Consider the following 21801-nt stretch of genomic DNA (forward strand, 5'->3'; position numbering starts at 1 on the left):
GATTGAGGATGGGGAAGGGAAGTGGGGCTGCAGAGGGGAGCTGTGGGACTTTCTTGGAGGGTTTCAAATAAAGGATGTTAAGATCCACGCAGAGCATTTTTATTTAGTGCCTACAATGAAGTCACACTTTCTTGAGCACACAGGGAACCCCAAAGCAAGGTGAGGCTGATCTTTCTTCTCCAGAATCTAACACGTTGCTACCTTTGAGATACTTTTCATTCTTCTGTGAGGAAAGACACTGAATCCAAAATCCTAAAAGGCTCAAGACCATTCCAAAGGCTCTCCTCACATTGTTTAAAATTAAATGTTTAATATTATTTTGTAAATTATGTTTTCCTTCCATCCATTTCCATTTTTGCTTGGTTTTTCCCTCCAGGCTCTTCTTAAATCACTGCATCTCTTTTCTCCCCATGGATGACGCCCACCGGCCATGTCCAGCGAATCAGGTAACCTCTTTTGTTTCTCTTTCTGGATGCTGGGAAGTGCAAAGGTCCGAAAACATGTCTTCCCTTGTCCTAAGCATTGGGGGCACACCCAAAGAGTCACATATCAGGCTGGAGTTACTCCCAAAGGTTGGCAGCAGCTCCCTGACTCATTCATTTCAGGTTTGGCTGGGTCCCTGAGACGGGATTTCTCATGTGTCTTTAATTCCAGTCACAATTCCAAGCCCTAACCCGCCAAAGATGCCTTCTTCTGTCTTTTGTTGCACTTTGATAGTGAATCGTGCGAGCATGTGAGCAAAAACGATGGGGAAGTTGCATTTGGTTGCTGGAAACTTCACAAGTTTGTTCCACTTTGATCTGATTCCTGTAAAACAGCCCACGGTGTGTGTTGGGAGAAGAGATGCAAGTCATTTCCAAGCTGCCTTGGACGTTCTGTACGTGTTTCTAAGCAACCTCTGGGTGGAGACCAGTTTGAGCGGTGAGTGGCTTAGGTTGAGGGGATGAGGTGGAAGACTCTGTCTGCCTGTCTTATTTTACTTGGAAACCATTTTTAATTTAAAAATTTTTTGCATAAGAGGCCATCTGGCTGCTCTGAGAAAGGATCTGTAACACTGGCATGAGGTGGTGCTGGGGTCCCCTGGCAGGACAGCTGGTGAAATGAAATTGCTGAAGCTGGAACAGTTGGGAGTGAAGGATGAAAGTTGGGAATTTGAACTCCCAAGAATACATATGTTCAACACTGTAAAGATCTGTGGTTTGTGAACCCTCAGCAAAATTAAGCAATGGTAAAAGCCAGATAAAAGAATTTCAGTTCAAGATAAAGGAGCAAAAATGATTTTCAAACCACATCCTCATTAGCAGCCTTATAATCAGATGCGCCACGTGTGTTGAAGTGTCACAGGGATGGGCAACTCTTTCTGGGTCCAGCCCAGAGCACAGTTGTCCCAACGCTTCCAGAGCTGCGGGTCAGGGAGCTGCAGCCAGTGGCAATTACATAACCTCAGTTGTTTGTTTAAATATTTTCTTCAGCGAGTAATTAAAATTTCTTGCAATGAGCGAGTGGTGGGCCCAAGATGGAGACTTAGGAGCTGGAAATTTCCATGAAATTGGGCAGAGCTGGTGACTCTTGATGATGGGCCCAGGGGAACAGGGCCCAAAGCCCTGGGTGAGTGGGAAATCTTGGAGAAGGGCTGAGCTAGGAGCTGGGGTCCCTGTGGATGGGGTGAGACTACAGACAGAGAGCAGCGTGGGGATGAGGAAGGGAAAGGAAGCAACAGGCTGAGCCCAGGGTGGGTGGACTGTGGGCCTGTGTACCCTAAGGCCGAGGACAGAGCCTAACCACATGAATCTGAAAAAATTCCTGAATCCTGGCTTCATGAGAACATCCTGCCCTGGGTACTTCAAACAGCCCAGGCTACCCCAGGAGGAGCCCACTGGGAGACAGCCCTAGGGAAAAAGCTGAAGGGGGGGTGGGGTGGGCTTTAACCCTTTATCCCAGTCTGGTCTCCAGCAAAGGAACACCCTCAACACAGACAGCTGAGGGGATGAACGTCACCAAGAGCCCCTGGTGCTTCATAAAGATATGGGTTTGATTACAAATGGAGGACGTGGGAGGCAGCCCTGAAAAATGAAAGAGTCTCATGCTGGCAGCTTTGAGGGGCAAAGACAGGGAGGGGAACCCCAGCCCAGCACCGCACTCCCTGGAACCCAACATATCAAGCTGCAGAGCCCCCATCGCTAGCCTTCAAGCCCACACCATGCAGAGATGGGGTGGCTCTGGGCCGCGTCTGCCACTGATCCTGCATGGCCCTGAGCAGCTCACTCCCTTTGTCCCAGCTTGAATGAGGTCGCAGACCTAGAGCAGCCAGCCCTGTGTGGCACGTAATCAGCATGTGGGGAACGTTAGCAGGCATCATTTTGTCCTTGTTATTCCTGTTATTCCTTATCAGCCTCTACCTTGGCTCCCTCCATGCCGCCTGCTCAGGGCAAGGTCTAACCCCCACCCCTTTTCCAACCCAAGAATGCATTCCTTCCACCCACACTCCTGAGTCCATGGCTGCGCGTGGCTGGGGGTATGTCAGTCAACAGGGTCAGGTCCAGGAGACACTTCTGCATACGTTGCATGTGCAGACCCCATGAGAGTCGCGATCACGTCACCCCTCTATCCCTGGGCAGCCCCCAGCTAAGTGGATGGTGAAAGAGTGCCCACTGCCTTTTAGGCTCCAAGTGACTCCCTCCTGTCATCATAACCCCTCCCCACCCCAGCACCTCCCTTTCATCCCTTCACGGCTCATGGTTACTTCTGAGACACACAGGAAGGAGGACTAACTGGTGATACAGATGGTGCAATAAAACATGTGGAGACTCAAAGTTCTGTTACTTTTACACACATGGCTTGGGAAAGTGCTTAACTTGACTTTTCTGATGTGCAAAGTAGGAACACCATCTCCCTTGCAGTGAGCACCCATTAGTGTGTGTTGTGTGCCGGGCACAAGGAAGATGCAATGAATGCAACGTTGGTACCTTCCCTGCACTCAGGCGCCTGCCCTGCCCACCTCCAGGGCAATCCAGGGTTGTCCCTTCTCCCCTCTCTGTGAGCTCCAGATGAGGAACCACAGACAAGGAGACCAGGGCTCAGGGAGGTACAGAGGCTTCCCTGGGTCCCCAGTGTGGTCTGGGACAGGTGGGCATTGACTGTGGGTCCAGTGACTCTTCAAAAGCTCTGGGGATTGTGATGTCTCCTCTTCCTGGGCCAGCCGCCCTATCTTGTACCTGGCCTCTGGGGAGAATGAGGGGCCCAACGCTGGGCCAGGGATTCAGATAGCCCAGAAAGCAGCTCTGGTTTGGGTGAGCAGAGGAGATGAGGGCCAGGGGAGGAAGTGGGACAGGGACCTGAGGCTTGTTCAGGCTTTCCTGAAGAGAAGGGAGGAGAAAGAGGGGAACGAGGGCTGGGAGAAGCAGGCATGAGCTTAGCAGAGTCCACAAACTCATTCATCCTTTGATAAGGCGGCCATATAATTTGTCATTCAAACTAGGACTTTCTGAGAGAGAAAGGGCACTATTAGTGATTTTGTTGGGACAATAGGCAGACACTGGGTCTGTTTGGGCACATCGGGGGCCAGGATCACTCCAGTGTTAAGGACCCTGAAGGGCATTTTAACAGCATCACCGATACTCTTTATTGCCCAGGGGACTACTCCCTCTGGCTTCGCTCTTTGGGAACCTTGAGGTTCAGGCCCTACCCTCTCTGGAACCCAGGCTCCAGGCCCTTGCTCCTTGGGCTTCCTGAGTACAGACCAGGCTTGGGGAGGTCAATTGGGGTCCCCATTGGAGCTGGACTCCCTGGAAAGGCATAATGGTGGGGATCTGGCTCCTGCTCCCCTGCCACTTGAGAACATGGGCCAGAAAAGTACACGGTGGGTTAGGTCTGATTTTGCTATTCTAGAGAAGCCTACAGCTCTTTAGGAAAGAAAAAAAAAGTAAGTAGCCATTTGATGCATACTGTTATTATTACTGCATCCTCATTTTAGAAACATAAGAATTTTTTTAACTCATTGAATCAAGGAAATCTAGTGCTATCCTCTAACTTCTTTCCTTCTACTCAGGGAGGGTGAGACACATTCATCACTGGGTTGTATGTACACAAGACCAGTACACTTTTGACCACTGTCTACAATAAAAATTGCATTTGACGTTATGAAACATACACACACACATACCCACACGAGTGTGAATTGTTCTTGCCTTTAGTAAGTGTGACATATTCCCATATTTTCCAATTTATTCTCTTCTTTTCTGTTCAGTGCTATTTCATTTTTAAAAACTGCTGCTTCTGACAGGCTATACTGACACCACAGCCAGAGTCTGCCTAGCATTTCTTCTACATGGATTCTCATTTGGGGTCTGGAAATACGCTTGGGCCATATAGGGCAGAAGGGATCTGAAACCCGGCAGCCCTTGCGCCCCGCCTCTGCCTGGGGCCCCGCTTTGCAAACAGCAAGGACGGGTTGTCTGGTGCACTGGAGCCAAAATGCCCTCTCCACGTCCCAGCTCTGAGGCATGAAGGCTCCATGGCCGCCCCAGACCTGTGTCCATCACACGGGAGAGGGCTGGTCTCTCGTGGGATTGTTGGGAGGACAAGAAGACCATGCCTAGAAAGTACTGCTATGGGCCTGGCAGGTACAGGCGGCACCAGAAATGTCAGCAGATGGAAAGCACCTGACCAAGGGGTTTGTTTTCCCCGCTGGGAACTCTGTCCTGCCCACATAGGAAACGCGCGGTGAATGCATTAGCCTCTGGTTCCCCTTGGCCTCCTGAGCAGGGGGCAGGCCTTGGCTGGGCAGGTGATCTATCAGGGGAGGAACTGGAAAGAGCTGGTTCCTCACAGGCCTCGTGCCTAGGTGCCAAGGACCTGGCTTGGTGCTGGGGGCTCCCACAGTGGCCGGAAGGACAGTCCCCTCCCCCACAGCTCAGGAATGCTCAAAATGGTTGTTTCCTCACGGCCTACAAGCCTGTGTGACCTGGGCTGATGTTCCCGTGTTCAGGAAAATGCCCGGGAAGAGGCCAGGACAAGGTGAGAGCCAGTGGCTGCAGCTGGGGCCTTCTAGGCTGACAGGTCACCCCTTCCCCTGAGCAACTTCTCCAGCTGCAGTGCAGTGCTTTGTTGCTGCTTAGGAAAGCTGAGCACAGCCCCTGCTGCCGCCCACCTTCCTGAGCTCTCAGCCCCTGGCCTTACCTCCTCCTGGGTCTGGCTGCCAGCATCCGCCTTCAGGCCAAGCCAGCAGCATCCAGGTACCTGGAGCCCTCCACTTGGGAAGGGCAGTGGGAAAGATACGGGCACCCCTAGAAGTGAGGCAGGGAATCCTGATGGTTATGGAGGTTGGAACCCCTCCAGCCTGTCACTTCCCACTCGTGTCCATTTGTGGTCACACGGCCTCAGTTTCCTGTAGCTGACCCCTGTAGATTGTTCTTTTCTGCTCAGTATTTCGGGAATCGTGCTCCTCTAGGGTTCTTGCTGGGTCCTAAGGTCTGGCCAGCCATCCACTGCCTGTGATGAAACGCCAGCAGCAGAGATCTCGTCCCTGGGGACCTGTACTGGCTGTGGCCGTCCTCCCCCTGAGCCCCCGGCCAACTGGACCCCAGCCCAGCACTCACCGCCCCTGTGGTCTGCACAGGGAGTGTGTGCAGATCCTCACAGGGGGGAGGAACGCTCAGAAGGAGGGGCCTCTGGGGAAAGGGATGATTCTTTAATCTGGACTCACAGGAAATGAACCACTATAGTTCTTCATGTGATGGGGACTTCAGGGGGAAGGGTCAGGCACAGGGGATTCTAGAGAAGGGTCATGTGTGTGACCACTGACATACGGACAGTAGAGTAAGATGAATTGGATGCAAGTAATGACTTACCAGTGTGACCTTGGGTGCATGAATGAACGCACAACCTTGCGAGCATTGCTATCTTTATTTTACAGATAAGCAAAGAAAACATCCAATATGTTAGCATCCTGTTGATTTATCAGGCAGTCATTCAAAAAATATTTCTTTAGTACCTTCTATGTACCAGCCACAAAGAAGAAAAATTAGTGAGTGAAACAGACCAAGCCCCTCTCTTCCTGCGTGGTATTAAACCTCTCCTGTGGGGAAGCAGTCCACAAGCAAGTAAACAGGGCAGGTGGTGCTGTGGACAGGAAAAAGCAGGATAAGGTGCCAGGGTACATGCAGGTGAGGAGCTGCTGTACAGGATCGGGGGTCTGCAAAGGCTTTTCTGACAAGGTGATGGCGATCAGAGACGGAAGGAAGGGAGGGGGTAAACCATGCGGTTTCTAGGCAGGGACCACCAAGTGCAAAGGTCCTCTGCCAGGGGCAGTCCTGGCCTGTTCCAGGGAGAGGAGCCCAGCGTGGCCAGAGTAGAGAGAGGTGACATCAGAGAGGTGACAGGGGCCCACAGGTGTAAGCCTCTGTTGGCCACTGGAGGGTCTGAGTAGGGGTGACATCACCATGCCCGGCCACCCTTCCTGCTGTTGAGAGGACACTGCAGGACATGACGGTGGGCCAGCTTAGGGGCTAGTGTAAGGATTCAAAGAGGAGATGACTGTGGCTTGGATCAGATGGTAGCATGGTGATTGGGCTCTGGATATATTTTGAAGGCAACTAATTGGGTTTGGTAATAGTTTAGCTGAGGACTGTAAGATAATACAGTAAATCAAAGATAACTAAAAGGTTTTGGCCTGAGCAACTGGAAGAAATAGAGCTGTTATTTGCAGAAATCGGGATGAGCAGGTTGGGGGAAAATTGGGAATTAGCAGTTTCATTTTGCATATGGTAAATTTCAGAGGAGGTGCTGAGTTTACAAGGTGATAGTCCAGGACAGAGATCACTGGTTTCCTTAACCTTCACATGGAGTTCAAGGCCAAGAGAGTGAGTGAGTTCACCTGGTGCTTAAGAAGAGCATCTGAGGACTGAGTCCCGGGGTGTTCCTGTCTGGATGACGTCTGGAGGATGAGAAGGAAGCAGCAAAGAGACACGAGAAGGCGTGAAGCCAAAGAAACAGTCAGGAGTGGTCTCCTGTGAGCCAACCAGAAAACGTGTTTCTAGGAGGGTGTTCCACGATGTCCAATGATGCCAAGAGACTGAAGAAGCTGAGGACTGATAACCGACCATTCGATTTCCCAACGGGGCTCAATGACGCCCTCGACAAAGAGCAGCCCTAGTGGAGTGAGTGGTAGGGTGGGTTCAGGAAGGATAAGAGAGAGGGGGGGAGAGGAGGTGGACATAGGAAATACAGGCAACTTTTCTGAGGACTTTTGTGTGATAAGAAACAGAAATACTGTAGAAGTTGTAGGGGGACCTAGGGGTAGAAGATACAGTATAGAGGCTGTTTTTATTTTTGCTTTGTTTTGCTTTCCAAGGGCGCTATCATAGCATGTCGGCATGACGGAGACAGTGAAAGATTGATGGTGTAGGAGACGGGGGAGGTTAGGAGAAATGTTCTTTGGCAGGTGAGAAGCACTTGGCACCACTCCCAGGTGACAGCAGTGACAGTGGGTACAGGATGGACAGACAGTGGACGAGAGGGGAAGCTCACGGAAATTCCCTTCTTACCTCTTCCTTTCATTCTGACATAGAAGCCAGACCATCAGCTGGGAGTGTGGAGGGAGAGGGCGATGAAGACTTAAAGAGAGAGGAAAGTGTGGAATCAGCACCCAGGAGAAGTAGGAGAAATGGAACAGGGAAGTGTGGTAGCATCCGGGCGGCACTAAGGACCCACTTGTGGTGAGTGTCAGGAATTTAAACAGACCGGATGGCGGGGATGTACTTTTTTCTCTGAGCTCCAGTCAGCTACAGAGGTGCAGGCAGGCGGCCTGCGGACTGAGTTAGATTGAACTGGGGATGGGTCATACAGCAATCCGCAGCTACTCGCTTTCACTACAAATCCAAGGCTCCTCCCACCCACAAGCACCCCTTGCCACTCTACTCTCCCCCCTCCATCTAGGGCTTCACTCTGCTATGTTTCTGTTTGGTTTCACGGGCCGAGAGGTAGCTGCAATTCATTTGCTCTAAAATGAGTGTTAACTTCTGGAAACTTAGCAGAACAACCTCCTTGGAATTTGAGATTAGCTCCAGTGCCAGGTAGGAACAGCAGGGCTTGGTTGTGGCTTGCCCGGGAAGCTGCTGCTAGGGTCTGTTGATGCCTCACAACTCGAGGACATCAGCTCACATATCAAATGTTTGTTAAACACCCACTATGACAAGCGCTCTTCACCGCAGAGCTCCCCCATCCCCAACAGGACGTTACAGAGCCTGCAGCCCTGCAGGAGATGTATACACTTGAGAATCCATTGTCCCAGTTTGTTCTCATTGGACACATAGGCTGTGGGTGGACTGCAGCCTCCCCGCCACACATCTGGGGTTGGGCTAGAGCTCTCCACAGGCTGACGGTTCAGCCGTCTCACCACAATTTATGCTGGGCAGGTTGGGTTGGTGCTTTTCAGGGAAGGAAGAGCATCTTGGTCCTAAACGGAATCTGTGTACTTTTTTATGTGGGGAGGGGCTTAGGGGATGCTTCTGGGTCATTTATCAGTCTTAACAAGGTAGCAAGCACAGGCCTGAGGGGTCTTTCCTTGGAGTTCAAGTTGAAGCCAGGGACGAACCCCAGAAAAGACCCCTGGGGAGGCTGGGGAGGAGGGAGGGAGGTCTCCAAAATGATTCCCTGTGCAAGTGCAAGCCCATGTCCAGAGCCTCATTGCTCCCCACCTGCCTTGCCCCCTGTGCCTGTCTAATTGCCTCCAATGATGGTTATTTGGGTGTAATTAGGAGAAATCCTCATCCTAGCTCTTGAGAGGGATTCATCTGGAACACACAGAAGCCGAGGACAGGGAGTGTGGCTGGACCTCCCTGTCTACTTCTCACCTGCCTCTAGGGCCTCCTGCTCTCTCACCCCCCTTCTCTCCCTGAGTCTGTTTCCTCCAGTTGTAGCTCCCTCTACGTCTCTCTCTCTCCAGCTACCCACACTCCCGAGAACGAGGCTCTCAGTTGTAGGCCCAGAGAAACCCGGAGAACCCGATGAAGTGTGAATCACAACTCTGCACTCCTGGGGCAGAAAACTGGACCGGGCAGCCAGGGCCAGGTGTCTAAACCATGCAGTCAGCTGTACCGAGGGCACCCCTTTATCACGTTTCCCAGCTGTCAGGACCCCATCCGCGTGGGGGGCCCAGCCCTTCTCAACCGCCGTGTGCAGTTTGTGCCTTACGCAAGGGTGCAGCAGGGGAGTGAGGGGCTGAAATCCAGCTCTCTCTGCCGTCATGCTGGGCTTCCCGTGGGAGCCGCGCCCCTGGCAGAATAAGCTCCCATTTCTAACTCACAGCAGGACACCATGTGGGCTCACAAGGGCAGGCCTCATGGGTCAGTGGATACTCCCCTCCCTGGAAATAATCTACTTCTCTCAGGTCTCAGCTTCAGCAGCACTTCTTTTAAGGAGCCCTCGATGGTGCTCTAAGCTTCCCTGACCCCTGGATGCACCCTGACCTACATTACCAAGCTTTACGAAAATGCTCACTTAATTGCAAGACAGTCCCCCAGACTACAGGCTCCCTGAAATCGGGGGGCACGCCAGCTTGCTCACCACGGTATCCACACTGCCCACCTAGTACCGGGCCTGGCGTGGCGGGTATTGTCGGCTGGCTAAAGGGGGGCTGTCCGCTGTGTAAAGCATGGTAGGACATGGGTCCAGTTATTCGTTATTATTATTTTTTAATGCAACATCATTCTGAAGAGTCAACATCATTCCGTGGAATTAATCCAGAGGTTAGGTTGTGAGTTCCCGCTGCCAGGATAGTGGTGGGACATGCTGGGACCAGCACCGCACAGGCACCGGGACACCTACAAGACCCAACCAACAGACTTCCCCCATCTGTTGGCTAAGCGGGTGAAGCTCAACTCCTAAGATCACTTTGAGCTCCAGGTGGTATCAGAGCTTTGCTGAAGGTCTAAGCAGAGGCAGGCAGGATCTTATCCCAACACTGTAGACCCCGGGGAGCAGTGGGGTGAGAGAGAAGGATCCCAGTCTAATCCTCACAGCTCTTGGTGATTCTAAGCTCCAGCGTTACATGGGGAGACTGAGAGTCAGGCAAGGGCCTCAAGTCACACAGTGAGCAGAGAGAAGACCAGGGTTCAAGCACTGGCCTGCTAATCCTCACTCCCACGCCTGTCCCAGGATGCCACGCTGCCTCTTGACGTGGTCTCTCTAATCCTTCCTTCTTCCTCCAGTTCATCTGCAATTTGGTAACCACATTGCAGTCACCCTAGAAACACCCGGGATGTACTGAGCACAGGGGTGATGTGGTCACATCTGGGCATGTGGGCAAGAGGGTCTGGAGGACAGAACAATCTGGATTTGGGGGCTTTGTGCTGGCCTCTTCTTTCCAGCATGGTTGACTGGATCAGAGGGGATGTGGTGGAAAGTGGGAAAGGCTGACTGACCTCTGTGAGGACAGAACCCTGTCTGTTGGGCTCAGCCCCTGTCCCCAGTATTCAGGACACTGCTGGCTGAATCAGCAACTGGCTTCCAGCAGAGGCCCCGGTGCAGGACAGAAAATACAAAAGGTGCTGGGTGTCTGGCCATGCCTTCGGGGACGGGGCCTCTGTTGCCTTCTACTAAGCCTGAGAAGTACAGAGTGGAAGTTTCCTTCCCCACGGCTGACAGGAAAACACCCAGGCCCTTGCACAAAACTATCCCTTCTGGAGGGAGTAGCGGGCTGGAGTAGCGGGCTGGAGTAGCGGGCTGGCTCGCTTTTAAGAAGGGATTCCCGCAAAACCAGGGACATTCAGAGCAAAGGGAGAGCCTTCCCCCCTGCTAAGTACACAGACTAGGAGACGCAAGTCTGCCCCCAGAATTCTTGCCTATGATGAGTATGATTACAATGGCCTGTTTTTCACTGACTATTGCAGCTAGAACTACATAACCCCTCCGTGTTGGGTTTGAGGAAGAAAAACCAAGTCTGGAGAGTTCCAAATGGTAACACTAATTTCAAACCGTTGGCTGCTACATTTGAGTACATGTCTTTATTAGGAAAATTATAAGTGCATATACATCTTTTCATTGATATGACTTCAAAGTAGAAATTGTTGTTTCTCAAAAGGAGTTGTTACTTGTTAAAAAAAAAAAGCACACTGCATATAGAAAGCTGCCTTCTCCTGGACCATTTTCACATTATGTGGGAGATGCAGTTTAAACAATACAAAATACAGTATTTATCGCATTTAACACTGAACCCATCACCGCTCAGAGACTGAGAGTCCAGCGAGGTTGCAGAGTAACAGTCTATGGGATTTTTCAACTTGACAATGTCAGTGGTCTCCTTAGGGGACTTGAAGGTTTCCAGGGAACATTTCCCAGGGATGGGAAATTTCCCAGGGAATATGTGTAGAGAGATCAGGACCCCACAATTCTCATCCAGCTACAAAAGGATGCACCACCTGGGAAAGGTGATGAACTCCCAGTGAGAGATCCCATAGTGATAACACCAGGGGGCAGTCAGAAAAGGAAGGTCAAATCGGATCAAGTGAAAAGGCTTAGAAGTTCTCTGGACTTCACACAGTGGGGACTGCAACCTTTTGCTACTCAGGCCCTCTGCTCAAAGCTGGCCCTCCTTTCTCTGGAGGACAGGCAGATAAGCAGAGGGTCCTTCGTGTGTCTCGCTGGGGTCTCAGCACCTGGCCGGAGTGGGACAAAGAACGGTGCAAAACAACACAAGGCACAAATTCGGATTCCAACACACAGCACGTCTGTGAGTTCAGTGCCCCCACGTCTTCTCTGCCTGGGTCCTGATGCAAAGGCTGGCAGTGGAGGACCACCCTGGAGGTTACACGGAGCCCAAGGGAAGGTCAGGTAGAGGCAGCACTGGACCAGGAAGAACAGCTAGGTGACCCCTAATCAAAGTGATCCACTTGTATTTTGAAAGCAAAAGGGGATCAGGAGAGCCTTTTCCTTTGCAAATGGACTATTTAAATGCATATTTGCTTTAGCTGGGCAGTCTCCACTCAGGAGCAGATTGCAAGTAGAGGGATTGTCACACAAATCATTTTTCCTGCAGTTTCTCCTCTTATCTATTTTTCCCCCTATAGGGGAGAAACAAAAATTATTCTTAACTGTAGTCAAGATTTATTTAGGGCCATGTTAATTTTCTTGGAGAAAGAGATTTAATGGTTCTGGTTCATGGGTTCCAGGGGATGGTAATTCCAAAATTTCCATGAGATTTTAAAATGTCTTGAATTACTTGGAAAATGACTCTCCCACTGAAAATTAGATCATTTCATGTATAATTCAGAAGGCCTGTAGTGACAGGTTAACTTCAGAAGAGGGTTTTGAAACCAGCTCTGTATCCCTTATAACTAATAAAGGCCCCTCCATACTCTATTGTTTTCAATATAACAAAGCTGGTTTGAGGATGTGAATTTTTGTTTGGTTGATGGATTTGCGTCTATTTGCATGAAGATCTAATTTAAAGGCATATTTATGGAAATGCCTAACACATGGTACTGATAACCCAAAGGTTATTAAATCTGAGAACACCTACAATTCAAGATTATTTTACAAGAATATCCTTTCTGCATGTTGTTTACATCATCCTGTCAATTGATACATTTCCTTGTTTTGCCCTTCTTTTTTTTCTGCTTTCTTAATTAAAAAAAAAACTTAACCATAGGGGAAAAGTATTAGTGAGACCAAATGAAAAACAAAACAAGCCAAAAGCCCTCAAGTGCCTCCTTTTCAGAAAGTGAGATTTTTAAACTGTTTAATGCAGCTCTACAAACTGCTCTCAATAAAGGGAAACACCCTAAACGTCAGGATTGTTAAGCTACTTTCCCAACCAGCCCATTCTTTTCTAAGAGGAATGCCCTGCTGGACATCCTGTAAGCACAAGATGACAGCGGCAGCAGAGAAGGTCCAGGGGCCACTGTGCCAAGTTAAGAGATGATGGGATCATCAAATGGTGAAAAAAATGAGGTTAGATTTTAATCGGGAAGGAATCTTCATGTCCAGGATTGATTATTTTAGGGATTGGGCTTTCAAAACCAAAAAAAAGTTGAAAATTCTTTTCTTGTTATTCCCCAAACAGTGCTGACACCGCGAAGACAAAACTCTCTGTAGTTCTGAGGTACCAACAGTTACAGACGCCTTGAGGGTCTGCATCCTCGAAGGTCATACTGCTGCAAACCGAATTCCCTTGGGCTCTGTTGATCCAACATGGGTTTGTGATCATGGGGAAAACAAGGTTCCATCCAAAAGGATCACAGCCCTAATCAAAAATCTGGTCAAAGGCCCCAGGGGGCATCTCCTCACTCTCAGGCTTTGCATTTAAGGAACTGACAGTGCATGCACCGAGGACATTGGCTTTGAACAAAAACACAGGATTGGACAATGGACAATATTCCAAACAAGCCACAGACGTGCACAGTGCTTCCAGGACCAGGTAACACGAGACATTTTGATTTACTTCTTGGTGCCCAGTTTAAAGTAAAGCTTTGCTCTTGAGAGAGTCCTTTTCCTGGGTCATGGAGACAGTCTTGGATACACATGATGATGGATGAGAGAGAGAATGATGAGAAGGACGTGATGGGATGTAGAGGAGAGCTTGGGATGAGGGGTGAATCTCACCCTGCCCTGGCCTCACACTCCTGCCTGCCTCAGCTCAGGGAAGCCCTGCGGTACTCGCCAAAGAGGCAGAACCCTGCTCTCACCCTGAGGAAGGATGAGGCTCCTGCCTGGCTCCCCAGAACCTCTCCCCCACCCGCCTCCGCCCCTGCACAGGGCAGCCTTCACTAAGGTCTGCCCACGCTCACTGGTGCTGACACCTCCTGGTGGCTCTCCACCCTGGACACGGTGATGTGGGCAAGGCTCCCTCCGTCTGGGGTTCCAGCCTGCACAGCTCAGAAACCTCTGGCTAGATAAGGGGTTCCGGGAAGGATATTATAACAAAGCAGGTAAAAGAATGGCCTTAATCTAAGTTCCTATCTGTCGCCAGTGACACTGGATAATCAGACTAAATGAGAAATAAACGCCATATATTTTGCTACATGATCAAATGGTGAAGTAAGGCAAACTGCAAGACAAGGCTCTTGGAAATGCATTCAGGCCTGCCTGGGTGCGGGGGGTGGCTAGCTACAGACCCTTCCTAACTCTGATTTCAGACCTGGGCTCCTACTGTAAGGTTTCCTCAGGCGTCTGACCCAACCTGCGCCTCTCACATCTTGAACCTCCTGTTAACAAGAACAGAGGGAGACACCATTAAGGCGGGTTCCTGCAGTGGTCGGGCCGCACACCTGAGACGCTGAGCCCCGCTCCAGCCGGGGACACACCCCTGATTTCCAAATCTCTGTGGTGCTTCTGCCTTCCGAGACCCTGAGCAGGGGGACTGAAATGAGAGAGACAGCATGGCAGAAGCGGAGGACGGATGGAAGGCGGGAAGCAGAGAGGGCAGGTGGGCACAGCAAGCACAGGGCGGATGGACGAACAAGGGCACGGAGATGGCATGGCACAGTGGTCACAAGGCAGGACGAAGTGCGATGCCTTAGCCCAGCATAGACATTAAGCCCCAGGACCTCTGGGCTGGCGCGGCGGAGCGGCCCCGGAGCTAGGCGCCCAGGCAGCCGGCACTGGGACCGCGCATGCGCACCTGGTGGCAGACGCGCGAGCGCTGCCTAGTCAGTTTCAACCCACAACGGAATGGAGGTCCAGCTCTTCGGCTCTTCCACGGCCACCCTGCCTTCAGCGGGGCTGAGGCCCGCTGGTCAGATACAGTGAGGCCCCAGGGCCAAAGGAGTCATATAAGGACGGACAGGGGCTTGCCTATGTTTTCTAATGTGGGTCCAACCCTCTGAGTCCCCGCAGCCCCGGCTCCCCCAGGAGAGGTGGCCCGTGCTGTCTCCCTGGGCACTGCAGAAAGCAGTCTGTAAGCTATTGCTTACCTCAGGGAAGCAATAGCTTGACCCACAGCTGCTACAGGGCAAACAGCTCTCCCAGAACAGACCTGTCACCCTCTCTGGCACAGAAATGTACTGCTCCTGCGGTGTGAAAAAGGGAGCGTGGAGTCACAGGTCTGACCCTCTGCAGGTGCTTTTGTAAGAGTAGCGCTACCCTGGCCAAGGTCCTGCAGACAAGAACTGCTGCTGGCTTCCACGGAAAGGACTGCAGCCCTGGGTAGCCCAGCAGCCATCCAGAGGCCTTCGGAGGCACCACAGGCAGGATGAGGTAAGCGGGCAACCCACACGCCCGGGAGCAGGCCTGCCATCCCTGTTGCTGGCAAGAGGGCCACAGGCTGGGGGAGTTAGCCAGGTACAAGGGATGGCAGTGGGAAGTAAAAGTCTTTGGCTACAGTGCCCTAGGGGGACACTTCTCCAGTGAGGAAAAGTAATGGCTGTAATTCCTTATGCTGCAATTAAAAGGAGCGCACTAAAGCGTGAGGGGGACACAGCGCCCTGTGACCCAGGTGACAGGCAAGGACCTTGGGTTTCTTCTCCTGAAATCCATGTGCCCCATCCTTCAACCATGTCGTCTTTCTGGATCCATGTACTGAAATTATGACCAGGGGTCTGGGGTACAGGGTGAGTGTGTGTCCATGTGTGACAGGGGGATGGGGAGAAGAGTAGATATTCAAGGTTTCCCTTTTCAAAGCACTACTGAAATCAGGGCCTTGCTCTCCCCTGTGATCCCCCTCCTTCCAGTCCAAATTAGAGAGACTTGGCAAGAAAGCTCAGCCCTGAATCTGCGTGTGTATGTGTGTTGAGGTCGGGGTGGTGAGTGAGGACCGAGGCAGCTGCGTCCCAGAACCTAATCACTTGGGGTCATGCAGAAGGGGGAAGGGGATAGGCTAGGGGTCCCCAGAGCTACAGGCCCTTCACACAACTCCTCTGCATCAGGGACCCGTTTAAAGAATCTACAAAGTGAATTGCCCTGCAAAGAGGCTCCCTGAGAAGCATTTCCACAACTGCTCTCTGGAAATGCGGAGCCGTCAGCCATTCTCCCCACACGGTCTGAAGAAACCCGCCCAAGCTTGGAGGTAAAGCCGCTCATACAGCCCCAGGCCCAGGGAGGGAGAGGCCAGAAAAGTCCTACCCCAGGTGGCAGAGTGGTGGAGAGCCAGGCAGCAGGCATTTGGGGAAAGGAGTCAGTTACCGCCTGCAAATGGCATGGCCACAGCCAGCTCTGCCCCGCAAAGGCAGTGATGCCACCGGCAGTGGCAGGTGAGAGGGTATCAGGCACATGGCCCTTGCTGGGTGAGATGCCGGCTGCTGGGCCAGCGGGCCACTCTGTGCACAGGCCAGGTGGCCACACGCTGGCCCCAGACGGGAACGCAGATCGTAAGAGTGTGGAGCTGTGTGAGCTCTGAGCGCTCATGATCATGGGCCTTGCGAGAGAGGGAGCAGAGGGCAGGGTGGAGGCTCCTCAGCCCAGGGTGATGCTGGAGAGAGACCCTGGGCCATTCTAGATGGAGCGCTGGGCCATTCCGGAGTCCCAGGCTGTTCTAGATAGAGTCCTGAGCACACAGGCTCTGTGTCATAGACTCCAACCCCGGTCTTTGTACAACTACTTTCTTCTTAACTTAGCAGACCAGGAAAGGCCCTAAAAAGCACATAAATACAGGACCCGGGGTGGCCACAGTGGCGGCAAAATGCTGCTCCCCCATGGAAGTCTGAGCGCCCGCCCGGGAAGCAGGGGCTCTGCCCTGGAGGAGGGTTGGGGCAGATTTACAAAGCGCCGGGAGACACAAGAGCAGAGTGCACTGTGGTCCTTCTCGAGGTGGCAGATAACTAGTTTTTCCTTTTCTGAGCAGCCTTTCTCTTCTTCTGTCGCTTCTTTTTTCCTATCTTTTCTCTTTTCCCCACTTTTTCTTCTCTGCGCCCCCTTAGATAAAATTAGTAGAACCATTAATAACGTTGAAATAAACAGGAATCTTTCTCAGTCTGCACAATATTTAAAAGTGGCCCGTGTATTTGTTTAACCCTGTCTTTAGTCTCAGGTCTGGAGGCGCCCAGGCAAAGCACTGTCTGTCAGTACTTCATTAAAATAAGTTAGACATTTTCCCCAATTCAAAAAAATGTTAGACGGGCTTCCAGAACACAGATACCCGTGAACTGATCCGAAAGGGTGGGAAGGCACGCCCAGGGCCAGGCTGGACTGGTCTTCCGTCTCACCCCAACCTGCTCTCCTAGGGCTTCTTTACATCTCAATGCAGAGCTGAACTCTCTGCTTTATCTTTAAAATCTCTGCATTTCAAATCGAATAAGCTTTGGAGGTTGGAGGCCCAAGGTTCAGATGGCCTTCCAGGAGGAGAGAAAGAAAGCAGCCTGACCCCACCTTCTCCTTTCTGGACGCCTGTGCACACACCCCCTGGGAATGACTGGGATTGTTCTGGAGGGCAAGGGAGAGAGCTGGTTAGCAGAATTTTATTAGAGCAACTTTATTAGAGCAATTGGCTCTTGACTGTCACATTAAAATGATTCAAGCTGAATGGTATTTAATGATTTATGGGGTAAGGCCACCTGTTCCTGAGAAAGCTTGATATTAGCCATGGGCTGGAATGATGGGATTTTTACATGGGAAAATGTGAAAGCTGGATATGATGAGGATCGAGTCTCTGGAGATTACGTGGGGATGTTAGGAGGACCAAGGAGCAGTAAGAAGGGGAGGAGGAATTAGTGAGTCAAATATGATTCTTCAGAAAACTAGCCCCACTGCTTCTACTGGGTTTAAAAAAAAAAAAAAAAAAAGACATAAAAACTTGAGCTGCAGATCTAATCTGCTCCTGAGCAAGGCCCATGTGCTGTCACTTGCATGTGAACTCGGCAGGAGGGATGCAAGGCACCTGACCAGCAGGCCAGCTTATCCGAATAAATTGCAGAAATGTGTGTGAGCCCCATGTCTGACAACTAACGGACTTCACCTCAGGTAAATAAATTCCCACATACAGTAGGAGGTTTATACCATGAAACAATGCGCATTTTATTGCTAGTGCATATAAGGTCACATTTGATACAATTTTAGTACAAGTGGAAAAATACACTGTGGGTAACATTAAAAAGCTGCAGTCACACTTATATATCATATATATTTCTTTACAAATCGCCAGTAGTTTACGGTAATAGAGAAATGTAACCCACTGACATTCATATGGTTCCACTTCAAATATAGGAATTGTTCGACTATAAATATATTCTGAAATACATTTGTTTACTAAAGTAACGTTTAAAAAATTGTGCACGAAAATATATATAAAAAAATGCCTTGCAAAAAAGTTACAAATACCACCAGGCCCATCTGTGGATCACGTTTATGCAGGGGATTCCATCTCGCCAACATTTCTGATTGGAACCCGAAACCATCTTGTGGCTTCAGGAGGAGGGGTTAGTGGCAAGAGGCTCGTTGATTCATCTATTTTTTCACTCCTGATTTCAGAAACCTCAGAGTTTGTAGAGCCTCCGTGGCATACACAGGTTTCAGAGGCAATTACAGAAACCAAATTCCTCAAAGCAAGCTCTCAGATTGAAAACTGCATTTGATTCTGCAAAGACCGTCTTTCATGGGAAGGAGGAGACATGATCTCATACCCCCAGCAGAGGGCCAACCCCGTTCTGGAGGAGGCCAGAGAAGGATCTCACAGAGGGCCTGCAGAGGAGGGGCGGGCAAAGGGAGGAGGGGGCCACAGGGTGGGAGCCCCTGCGGTCACCCTCCTCCAGCTGGGTGCGTAGAGAAATGAGAAGCAGAAGCGAGATGAAAGCATATTCTGGGAGGCAGGAAGAGGCCGGGAGTGACCCGGAGAGGGTCTCTGAGCACAGTCCCCAGTGATGGCGGTTCTGCATGGAGCCCACCCGTCCAATCACTGAGCTTGAAAGAGGAGGCGAAGGTAGTGGCCGCTGCCTAGCACTGGTCAGCACGTGGGTTGTCATTTCAGGAGAGGCACCCCCTGCTGGAGTCGCCCACAGTCTTCCTCCGAGCCTCAGCGTCTGGAGGAAGGATGCTTATCTGAGCTCCCTGCTTGGCCATCACCTGACTGTGCTCAGACTCCCCCGGGGAGAAAAGGAGAATCTCCAAAACAAACCAAATACAAAGCTTGAAGTTATCATCGATTTAAAAAAGGGTAATGAGAATGATGATGATTGTGATGATTATGAGGGAACGGACTGGTGGGAAATGCTATTGGGATGATACAATGTCTTAGAAAAACCCCAGTTATAAAACAGCCAATGTGAAAGGTACGGGGCACAGATGAACACACGCTGCGATATTGTACCGTAGGCTATAAATGCAGTTGTCTACATGCTGGGCAAACCTCTCGCCCGTGCCCAGGTCAGTGCGCTGCCCCCCAGGCACACCTGGTCCTCACCGTTCAGGCCTTCCTCCCCCACACCTTTGCCCTTTCATCTCACATGGGTTTAGCTTTCCTCAAGTGGATCTAGTGGAAAGTCCTTTTTGGTGGTTGTGCTTACTTGTTTAAAGCTTTCTCCAGGTATTCCTGAATCCACTTCAATTTCGGGTCGATGCACACTTGTCTGTTGTTGTTCTTCAGCCTTGCCCTGGCAAAACAGAAGAGGCGACAGTGTGCAGCTGATCGGAGGGGAGCGTGGCTGTGACCTGGGCATCTGCTCATCCGACACCCAGGTTAGGACCCAACTGGAGCGGGGTGCCCCGCCTGGCAGGCTCAGGCTCGGCAGGAACCCCAGGTGTGCTGGGGAGACAGTGCTAGCCGTGCTGCAAGTTTTACCCCAGAGACACTGGGGAGTGAAGAAAAGTCTTTAAGGAGTCCAGGGAGAATTCACACAGGGAACATTTGAGTTGCCTTTTGAAGGATAAGTAGGAGCTGGGCAAGTGAAGTAAAGGGGGGAGGAAAAGCAAGAGCAAATAGCCCAAAGGGGTAACAGTGCAGAGACGGATGTGAGGAATTTGGGAGACAGGACATTCAAGAAGCCCGCGGCCAGATGTAAGGGGCAAAGCAGTGGGGCTTCATCTGCAATTCTGTTTATGACGGGACCTTGTGGGGTGGCAGAAGCAGATTTTTCTTTTGATGGACCATCTTGATAGTACATGGAAGACAGACTTAAGAGTAAGCCTAGAGGCAGGAGACCTACAAAGGGGTACCGCATAGGCTGGGGGATGGAGAGGTGAGAGTACAGTGCGGGGAGGGGCAGTGGGGGGAGGGGGAGGGAGAGGGGGAGAGGTAGTCTAGGTAGTTTGCCAGAAAATGGTTTCCAGAGAGATTTTACAAGTTCACTGAATGTTCATTGTCTCATTTGTTCTTTGAAAGTTCGTACTGCACCTTCCTCCCAATTCTCACCTTTACTCAGAGCCTCCCTCTCTGAAGACTCCTGGAAGAGGACCTGGACTTGTCTCTGGATCCCTCTCCATAAAGCCCCTGGGTACCAGGTAATCTCAAGCAGCCCGAGGACACCACCGCCCAGCCGCTCGGGGTCTAGGAGGACCCGTGCGGCCAGCACAGAGGCTCATGGACACCAGGAGTCTTCACACAGCCTGCCTGTTGAGTCAACGAGCTGTGCAGAGGGCCTGGCTCAGAGCAAGGCGTATCCAGGTCCAATTCTGGGGATTGCTGTTTGTTAATGTGTTTGCCCGGAAAGACATGAGGATTCTATCTGGCTCCTTCAACCTCGAGGCAAGGGAACCCACAGAGTCTGCACTGCAAAGTGGGCCCATCCTCGCTGAATTCATTATCTGATTAAATACTTCTCAAAAGAGAGTATTTTATTACAAGCAAAGAAAATGAAAACAAAAAAATTCGTCTTCTAGTGCCCTAAAGCATATTGTAAATGACAAACACATTCAAGGCAGCAAAGGCTAGAGAAAAAGAAAAGTCAAACCTAAAACCAGTTGGTGTTGGGTGGAGAGTCGTCAGATGGGTGTAGCTTTTGCTCCAACTGCTGTGTTCCCGTCTTGCTTTTAGTGCTGGGACTTTTCAGGAGGTGAGCTCTGCCCAGGAGACCCCGAGCCTCCACTCCCCGACATCTAGACACATGGGCACCGGAGGGCCGAGCAATGGACGGCCACGTGTGGCTTTCTTTCTGGACTTGGTTCAGGCTCCTGCTCTCCAGGAGAGATCTTAGTGTCTCATGTATGTGTGATTTTGGTATGTCTCGTTTCCCACATGAATAAAATCAAATGTTAGCAGCTGCCATCAACACCAGCAAAACTGAAACCTTGTGTGTTGGCTTTTCAGAAAATGCAGTTAAGTGCGCTGGTAATTTTGAGTTTCACCAAACAGTTTAACGATGACTTCAACTGAATTTGAGTCTTGTGAGTTTGTGCTATGTGATAAAGGATTAAATTAGGGCACCAAAGCCCTGAAATTGGCAGAACTGTTACTAGCAAGGGGCTGGCTAATTTACTGTACTTCAGCAGAAAGAAACTTTGGTGAATCCCATGTTTCTCCAGTCTAAGGGTGCATCTGAATGTGCTCCCATCTCTTGCACTAAAGGGAGGAAGCTTGGAAAGAAGAGGCAAGGACCCTCTGTGAGTGAGCACGGCACCAAGGGTAAGAGAAGCTTTTAAAACTCCTGCCTGGTGGTACTATCAGCTGCCTCTAATTATGCCAGGTTCGAGCCTGGACACTCGGCATGTGTCATTTCTCTAGCTTTAACAAGTCTGTGAATTAGGTGTTACTATGGCCATCAAATGGAACATCCCTGGAGGAGGATGTTCAGACTTACACGATTTGAAGGGCACAATTCGGAGTGTTGAGGATTTTGAGATGCTTGACATTGGCTCTGGCGACGTGGCTCTCAAAGAATCGGCAAGGGCATCTGTAGCTCAGGCTGACCGGTTTCCCTAGAGAGGTAACGAGAACAAAGCAGC

General features: G+C 50.8%; 1 protein-coding gene across 4 annotated transcripts in view; it reads right to left on the bottom strand.

Annotated features, from left to right (window-relative positions):
* The window catches only part of CXCL12 (C-X-C motif chemokine ligand 12), a 28417-nt gene that overhangs the window by 2200 nt on the left and 4416 nt on the right, over positions 1-21801 (bottom strand). The window contains exons 2-4 of one of the 4 annotated variants that reach the window (XM_019933787.3): positions 21657-21774; positions 19428-19514; positions 10985-14201 (exon numbers count right to left, since the gene is read on the bottom strand). In XM_019933787.3, coding sequence (XP_019789346.1) covers positions 14186-14201; positions 19428-19514; positions 21657-21774 — 221 coding nt within the window. In that variant the 3' untranslated portion in view covers positions 10985-14185. Of the gene's footprint in view, positions 1-10984; positions 16846-18720; positions 18945-19427; positions 19515-21656; positions 21775-21801 lie in introns of those variants that run through there. The other 3 variants (XM_004313530.4, XM_073793336.1, XM_004313531.4) reach the window with 3 other exon arrangements.

Source organism: Tursiops truncatus, chromosome 16 (genome assembly GCF_011762595.2).
Source record: "Tursiops truncatus isolate mTurTru1 chromosome 16, mTurTru1.mat.Y, whole genome shotgun sequence".
NCBI lineage: Eukaryota > Metazoa > Chordata > Mammalia > Artiodactyla > Delphinidae > Tursiops > Tursiops truncatus.